The 8,974-nt window shown below is 35.8% G+C and overlaps 1 protein-coding gene across 3 annotated transcripts in view; it reads left to right on the top strand.

Annotated features, from left to right (window-relative positions):
* LOC123498251 (uncharacterized protein TP_0369-like) overlaps positions 1 to 6,845 on the top strand; it is a 151,372-nt gene extending 144,527 nt beyond the window's left edge. For all 3 annotated transcript variants that reach the window (XM_045245439.1, XM_045245440.1, XM_045245441.1), the window contains exons 8-11: positions 39 to 242; positions 2,561 to 2,716; positions 3,356 to 3,611; positions 3,910 to 6,845. In XM_045245439.1, coding sequence (XP_045101374.1) covers positions 39 to 242; positions 2,561 to 2,716; positions 3,356 to 3,611; positions 3,910 to 4,082 — 789 coding nt within the window. In that variant the 3' untranslated portion in view covers positions 4,083 to 6,845. The remainder of the gene's footprint in view (positions 1 to 38; positions 243 to 2,560; positions 2,717 to 3,355; positions 3,612 to 3,909) is intronic.
* Positions 6,846 to 8,974: the final 2,129 nt, after the last annotated feature.

Here is an 8,974-nt window from a genome sequence, read left to right as displayed (position 1 = left end):
TGGTGTTTATTACTTACTCATGTTCTATGCTCCTCCAGATGTTTGTGCGTCTGTTTGTTGACGAGAACCTTGACCGCATGGTCCCCATCAGCAAACAGCCTAAAGAAAAGATTCAAGCCATCATTGACGCTTGTGCTAGACAATTCCCAGAGTTTGCCGAGCGCACCCGGAAGAGAATCCGTACTTACCTCAAAAGCTGCAGGAGGAACAAGAGGACCCGAGATTCTAATGGGTGGGAAACAGTAAGTTGAACAGAGAAGAGTGAAGTGTCTATACATAACACTAGGCCCAAGTGCCAGTGAATCATCATCTACTTTCTTGTCATGTCTCACTGGCTAGAACTTCTCGTGCTAAATATTTTGAAGTCCACATGATAGTATGTGTTGCTATTAATGATAAGGTAAATATCTAGAAAAGTCCTTCCTCCCTATCATCACCAATCCCTTCCCCATGAACATCAAACTTAGGGACCTTGAGGGAAAACAAGGTCTTTGGATGGGGAAAGCTAAAATAGACCATTTTTGGCAATTAAAAAATCTAAGGGATAAATGGCATTAATTTACCCAGAAAGAAAAAAAAATTTTTGGCCAAATATTTACCTTTCTAGATTAGCCAGGGGGGCTGCACCCCCTGGACCCTCCTCTTCACTAGCTGGGGAAGCTGCTCCCCACTGGACTCCCCTCTAGACTAGCTTGGGGGGCTGCATCCCACCCCCTGGACTGCCCCCTGGTTTCTAACAAAACCTAACCTAAGCTAATTTTAACCTATATACAAAATGTAGTGAAGCATTAGGAATGCTGCTCACCAATAGCAGCATGCTCACCACAGCCACTCCTTTCTAACAGGCTAACAGGGTGCTGCTGTGCTGCACCCTTTCAGGGAAATCACAACATTGGAAGCAAAATGAACTTATGATGCACGCACAGTCGAACTCTTGCGTTTCTAGTTTAGAGAGATAAAAAAATTTTAAAAACTTAACTCGCAGTCCGAGCAGTGGACAGGCTGGGCATCCATGGTAAAAACAATTTACCCACTGGTGCTTCTGGTAGAAGCCGAATGCTGATGTGTTTCACCCTCTCTTAGGAAAAAAAGTGCAATACTGTTACAATTAATTCTTAGCATGGCAGGCTCTCATTGGATGTCCTATAGACGAAGGTCTAAGATTGGTTTTGCCCTGATATGTCATTAACTAACTATCGGCATGAGTGGCTCTCATTGGACATCTGTGACACTTGATTTATAGACACCACAAATCCCACAATTGCAATGCCCTACTAATGTAAACAGCTACAAGAAAAAGAAGAATAGGAAGACTGCGAAATACCACTCACTGGACTCAATTTCTCACGCGACTCTGAGTTTTCCAAAAAATCTGTATAAGCCATTAAAAGGCTTGCGCTAGAAAAAAAAGTTATAAACATTAAGTAAAGTGAATATATTGACACTATATACATGTAGTAGTTTTATATGCTACTAAGAAAGACCAATTCTAAACATTAACCAATAATAACACTGTCAGTGTTTCTTGAAAATTAATGAGCTTCCTTTAGATGTGTCACATTTACCAGTTTAATTTGGTTAGGTTTAGGAAGTTAGCAAAATAACAACATAGTGATTTGCACATAAAGTGATGGCAGATTATTTTATTTTGTACACAAATTATTTCACACAAAAATCATTCACCTCAAATAAGCAAAAGCTGCAAAATTTCAAGAGTCTATTCCACTTCCCACTAGGCTACATATTAGCTACATATTGCTATGTTAGACTGTGGCAGGCTACATGAGGTTATGCAAACTTATGTGAGGTAAGTTATAAGGATGGATGCTTAATTGGAACAGTAACAATACAAGAAATAGAAAATAGAATGTGTAATTAAATAAAGTAAGACAAACACGAACAAATAAACCATTGGCATATTTACCTGATAATAATTACTACTAACCTCATTTCTCTCATACTTGTCTGCCATTCTCCTAGCAACATAAAAAAAAATAAATACAGTAAAAGAAAAGTTTTGTTAATCATATAATCAATCACACGCAGAAAAGAAAAAACGAACTTAAAAAAAAAAAAGCTTTTATCGCCTTCCTTCCCCTCTTAATCGTTTTGTCTCTGGCTTTCAACACTATATTCACCTCAAAATGCACAGGTGTTCTAGGCAGGGATGTGGAGCACCTCATTATTCAAGTGAAGGAAACACTTAGAAAAACAACACAACACAAGACAAATTCTTAACAACACACGAGCAATGTGATTGTGTTTGCATTCCCAGATAGTATTAAAAGGTGCGAGAATAAAAGTATGGTCCATACCATAGACTCTGTAACTTTATAAGTCCATGTGCATTAATCGTGGAGGTGTAGTGTACATACAGAATTTGATAAGGCTTGGTAAAAAACTAAAGTCATGCTTTTTTCTGTTTTGAGACTTTGCTCACCTAATATTTTGGCAGTTTTGCCAACACACTTGACGTCAAGTATCTGGAGTCTATGGCCTTACTAACACAATTATTATCCCAACTCAGATACCTTTCTCTAAGTATATGTTTTCTCTACAGCCATCTCGCCCAACACCACCTCACCTCACCAGCATTCAAGCTGAGCAAATTCTAGCAACTGCTTGTGAAAATGAGGCTCAAAATGCCAAAAGAATGAGGCTTGGTTTGGAACCCATTGCCCAACCAAACCCACTCAACCCTCAACCTCCCTCACAAGTGAGTATCATTATCTTCCACATAAATGAGTTCACAGTGCGAGTATGCAAGCTTCCATCTTGGAATATATAAATCTTTTAATAGTACAATGTAGTGAATACTCCTTGCTTTCAGCTATTCCAATAATTGTTCCATGGCAGTAACTCTCTCTCTCTCTCTCTCTCTCTCTCTCTCTCTCTCTCTCTCTCTCTCTCTCTCTCTCTCTCTCTCTCTCTCTCTCTCTCTCTCTCTCTCTCTCTATATATATATATATATATATATATATATATATATATATATATATATATATATATATATATACATACATACTTGATGCTACCAAAATTTGGACCCCAAGATTCAAAATATGCATGCTTGAGACTATTTTGAAGGAAGGAACTTAACCCTTACAGAACCAAAAATTCTTGGCAAACTGCCATCTGATGACAAAGGTCAACATGTATAAACATGAAACCTGTTTATCAAAAATGAAAAATAATGAAAAATTTGTGTCTATACTTTCTATATTTGAGTTCTTTAGTTATCTTTAGGTACCTGTTGTTTATAGCTTTTAATTTCATACTTTCCAGATTTAGACAATGGTTAAGAAATGTCAAGTATTAAAGATAATTTTCTCAAACCATTTCTTTTATGTTTCAGGTTGGTTCAGACAAGCCTTTGTCCCTGGTTGATGCTGTAATCAAGACTGAGTCCAATGCCCCCCATGTTTCTGCCCTAGCCAAAGCCTTAGAGCGGCCACTCGCTGATTCTAAAGTTATGAATGGCTCCTCCATGTACCAAGCATCATTCCAACAGAGCTTTCAGAAGGTGACCACATTAACAGGGTCCACTGTACACACCCAGCCAGGCCTCACTCCTCTCCTGGCCACTACCTCTGCACCAATGATAGCCAATGGTGAGTGTTCATACTGATGCATATGATCATAGAAAAGTCTTGTTAAATATTTCAATATTGTCCATGTAACTATCATTGTAAAGCAAATTTAGATGGAAATATACTACATAAAATCAAATTATAGCCTGTTCTTTGGTAGTAGATATAACAGTAGTGACTTTAGAACAATTGTGACTGTAGTAGTTAAGCTAATATTGGTGTCATTATTCACAAGAAAATTTCACTGTCTTGCATTAATGATTGTATTTATTGCAAAGTCCTTTGGAAAATTCTCCTAATATTTCCTTCTTTCTTTCAGGACCAACAGACCTGAGTGTCAAGGGGACCTCCAAGCCCACTCGACCCTCACTCAATGCTGTGGAGGTGGCAGCTGTCCGGCAGCTTATTACTGGATATCGAGAATCTGCTGCCTTCCTATTGAGGTCAGCTGATGAGCTGGAAAATTTACTAATTCACCAGCAGAGTCCGTAGTGTATAACTGAAGTAAATGTATAAATGTGAAGTTTACACTGTGTGCATACATTGGATGGTGTATATGTGACATTGCTGGTGTTAATGGTTGTCTTAATGCTGCTCACTTTTAAGATGTATATGGTACAATTTCAGTGTTTTATGAAATATAGCTGTAGTGAATATATTTATTTACAGATCTAAACCTATTCTTTTTGTTTTTGTTACTCCAGTTAGTAAGAAAAGAGCATGAATGTGAAAATATTGGTGCTGTCCTTCATGTCCAGTCACTGCATAAGTGAAAAATGCTGATATTTTTTTTTTTCTGCTTTGAATTTTGTACTGTAAATGTTGAATATTTATTTTCCTTATGATATGGAAAATCCCAATACTTAAAACTTCTTTATAGAAAATTTTCTAGTTTACTATGGAAGTGCCTCTTCACCATAGAACAGTTTTCTTCAGGGGAGGTGCTCAGGTAACAGTGTACATTTGTCTCATGAGTAGGTGATGTCATAAGCTGGCTAATAGATTGTGCTATCTTCTCATTAAGCTGTTGTTAATTTACTGTACACTTATCTGTACATAGGAAAGGATGTATTCTTTTTGCAGCACCAACCTTTGATAGTGTTCCTGCACCATCTCTGCACCAAGGGATAGTTGCAGTACACATTTAGAGTGATATTTTCTGCTGCCTATTTTACATTCTTTTGTACAGAGTGTTTCTAGCCTGTGTAGGAAGGATATTCTAGCAGAGTACTAGTAAAAGCAAAACAGACTATGGCTGATGCTGTTTTGTAGTCTGGCAGCCGTGACATCACCTGCCATAACTCAAACAATGCAGAAAGACAGTGAATATTCTTTCTGCATCAGGGGTATTATTGACCTTTGTTATTGTTAATTTTCCTTTCAATAGTGGGCAGTGAAAAAATAATGCTCTAAATGCACACTGCATGGAGAAAATGTAGAATGATAACAAAGGTTCCTGCTTCAGAAGACTATTCACTGCCTTTATATAAATAAAACAAGTAAGTGTTACTGCAAGCACAGAGAAAAACACTTGCCACCTCATTCATGTCATTGGACCTGAATGTGTCTCCTGAAAAAAACTCCACATGTACATTGTAGTGGGATTTTGCCTAGATGACAGAAAGCAATGGTAAGGATAGTAAATAGAGGATTTCATAATACTGTGTAGCTTTTCTGATATTGTGGGGTAATACAAAACAAATAAAGTTAACCCCCATGTGTTATATACATAAAGTAAATCAGTGGCAAGAAGAGCTTATCATGTACTGTACTTCAATCAAGCCTGCTGCTTCACCTTCCTTGGTCATGTGTAGGAACAATGGTCATTTCGTTAGGAAGTAATTCTGATACTAAGTTTTTTTTTATTTTTCATCATAACCTTCTTTGATTTATCAAAAATAATGGAAATTGTATTTTGATTTCATAATATTTATATTTTAGGTAACAGCTCAAACAAAACTCAGAAAAGTTATATACTTTTTTTTTTCCCTCCATGTATTATATGGAAGATTACTTTCCAGTTTTATGTTGATAATTATTGTCTATATTATTAATGTATATGTATAGTTGTATATAGGTAGAGCCAATTAAATTATTGGAAATATATTATGTCCAGTGTAGGGTGTGTATGTATGCCATAGACTGTTGTGAAATGTTATGGAGATTTGGGCATCCACCATTGTCAAGTTTGTTCTCCAGGAAATTGCTCCTAGTTAAAATGTAGGAAATTTTGAGGGCCTTCATAGTTTGGTTTTATAAAAAAGAAATTTATTTGGTCTGGTTTCATTGTAATACATTATATTGATTTGCACTTGCTAACTCCAGCATATCAGCAGCAAATCATGTTTAACATTTGACTGATGAGTTTCTTGTATGAAAGGTTTTCAGAATACAAAATATCAGCATCGGAGGGTAGCTCTCTGAAATATAAAGTGAATAGGTATTCAAAATATATGCTATTTATTTTAAAATTTTCTTCTTGATTACTAATTGTGACTGTTTGATGTGGAGGTTTGTGCAATCTGTGTTTTCCTTATATACTATCTGATTGTATATTTTTTGTATGGGAAAAAGAAACATTCATGTCCTGGATAAGAATTTGTAACATACTGTTTTTATTTATTGTTAAGTAGTTATACAGAAACATATTGTGTATACAGTAGGCATTATTCACTAATGCATTTATAAGAATGATTCAGTACTTCTTCAGGTTAATGAAAACCTCTTGTTTTCTAGTCATGGTATACTCCTCATAAATTGTATTTCACACTGAGAGATGTACCTTTCATTGTAAAGATGTACATACAAACATGCATGTGTAATTCCATTATACATCAAAGTTATATGTACATATTATTTTTCTTATCAACTCATTTTGACAATCATTGGCTTAAATAGTAGTGTATGGGAAAAGTTAGACCTCTCATATTTTTTAAAAGTCTGAATGCACTACTAGAAAATTAATGAAAACTATTCACTTGGGGGATTTTCATTAACAGTGCAATGCAATTATTATTATCCAACACCCACAGTTCAGTGTTATGTTTAAAGGGTATATACAGGCTTCAGATGTTAACTTTGGGAGTCTTTTCATGTGTTGATAGTGAACTCCAATATACCAAAGAGAAGAGATATGTTTGATCTCATACATTTATGATAGTTATTTTTTCTACTGTTGTTTTGGACAGTGGTGTATTAATTTATTTGTGTTATTTTGAAAATATATGGAGTATAGAAATATATATTATTTGGATATTTCATTTATTCTTTAACCTTGTAGATATTAATTGATTTATTATCAAGACTTATTACTTCTTACTATGATTTTCATGAGTATTATTTTATTACGTTATTATTTCAGTGGACATAAGTGATGCTTAAAGCTTAAACGAATAAAAAAGTGACTTGTTAATTTTTCACTACTATTACTTAGGTCAAGAAGCTAAGTTATGATGATTTTGGACCCACATGGTAGTAAACTAGCAGCAATATTACCTGCTTTATTCCCACAATGATTTGCATAATAGTTTCCAGTAATGCTAATTGCCACTGAAGTTATTTCATATTGTATAATGAAATTACAAAATTAATGAATAGTACACATTTCTTTTTTACAAAAAGATCAATCTAACAGTTGGGAGATGGACCTATATAATTTATATATTTACTTATTTTCATTTTATAATTTGGTAACTGGCTGCGGTCCTAACACGGCATGTCCAGCTTGATTATACATGTGGGCTGTTCTCAAGCCAATTTATGAATGAGAAAAAAAAATCGCTTGCCCAGAAGTAGATCCATCAAGCCAACCCATGTGCCACTGTATGAGACAAAGATTGTTACAAATGGAAATATTATCTTTGTACTGAAAAAAAAGAAAATAAATGTAATTGTTAGATGGAATTTCCTTCAACAGTTATCTTAAGAAATAAAAGCATCAATACACTGTAGGTTACATTGTTCAACACCAGAACTTCGCACTTCTCTGTATCATCGGAACCGTGACTGCTATCACATAACTGTCAAAAGCTGGAAGTTCCAAAGAGTGAAAAGCAGAAGTAAAAAGGGCACAGTCCCGGGTCAGGTCCAAGGTGAAACCCTGATGGAAGCGCTGGGAAGGACGTAGGGGAGCGAAGTCTCCCTACACCCCATCAACAACAACAAAACACGAGACAGATTTTTTTTTCTTTTTTTTATGCAAGAGGTAAACTTGCTAAGGGCAAAAACAAACATTAAAAGAAAAGGCTCACTTGAATGCAAGCTCCCTAAAAGAATAGTAAAGAATTAGCTGAAAGTCCAAGACAAATATCTTAGAAATACAGAAGCAGGAGTTCCAAAGTTTATGAGAGAAAGGTATGAGGGAGAATACTGATTAACTCTTGTATAAGACAGCAGGACCGCGTAGTGTAGTGGTTAGCACGCTTGGCTCAAAACCGAGAGGTTCCAGGTTCAAGTCCCGTTCCAAAGTTTACGAAAGAAAGGTATGAGGGAGAATACTGATTAACTCTTGTATAAGACAGCAGGACCGCGTAGTGTAGTGGTTAGCACGCTCGGCTCACAACCGAGAGGTTCCAGGTTCAAGTCCCGGGAAGCGGCGAGGCAAATAGGCAAGCCTCTTAATGTGTAGCCCCTGTTCACCTAGCAGTATATAGGTATGGGGTGTAACTCGAGGGGTTGTGGCCTCGCTTTCCCGGTGCATGGAGTGTGTTGTGGTCTCAGTCCGGTATATGAGTTCTGATATCGTTCCATAATGGGAAGGGCTGGCTGGGTGACCAGCCTGTCTCCCTCATTATGATTTATAAATCTTAATGCTTTATTTAGCACTGATTGCAATTACTTTTTATTTGTTACTGCCGCTGAACATAAGGGAATTTGAGGGTATTCTAAATTTGGTATGAGTTGTGTTTTTATCAATAACGTTTTTAATTTTGGTGTTGAACCAGTAAATCTTCTCAATTTACTTAGTACAGCATTCCCTTTATTTTTCAAGATAGTACAGTGTCCTCCTATACCAGTATGTTTTAAATTAAGGCCCAGAAACTTTCATTCCTTACTGATATTTATTTCTTTATTATTTATTATAATTGGATTAGTTTTATATTGTGTAATTGGGATAATTTTGAATTTCTTTTCACTGGTTTTAATTTTCCACATCTTTTCATATCTGTTGATCTGATTTATTTTGCGCTCTACTTTTAGTTACATCATTGACTTTGATTTACTTTGCAAAGTTATTACTTGGGTAATGTCGTCAGTAGATATTGTTATTAGGCATCCAAGACTAGCTTGAGGTAGATCATTTGTATATAAAGTATACAAGGTGGGCGACAATACACTATCTTGAGGAACTCCGCTCAATAAATTTATGATGTTACTATTGTCTT

The sequence above is a fragment of the Portunus trituberculatus genome, chromosome 47 (assembly GCF_017591435.1).
Source record: "Portunus trituberculatus isolate SZX2019 chromosome 47, ASM1759143v1, whole genome shotgun sequence".
Classification (NCBI taxonomy): domain Eukaryota; kingdom Metazoa; phylum Arthropoda; class Malacostraca; order Decapoda; family Portunidae; genus Portunus; species Portunus trituberculatus.
This window is presented reverse-complemented; position numbering and strand designations above follow the sequence as displayed.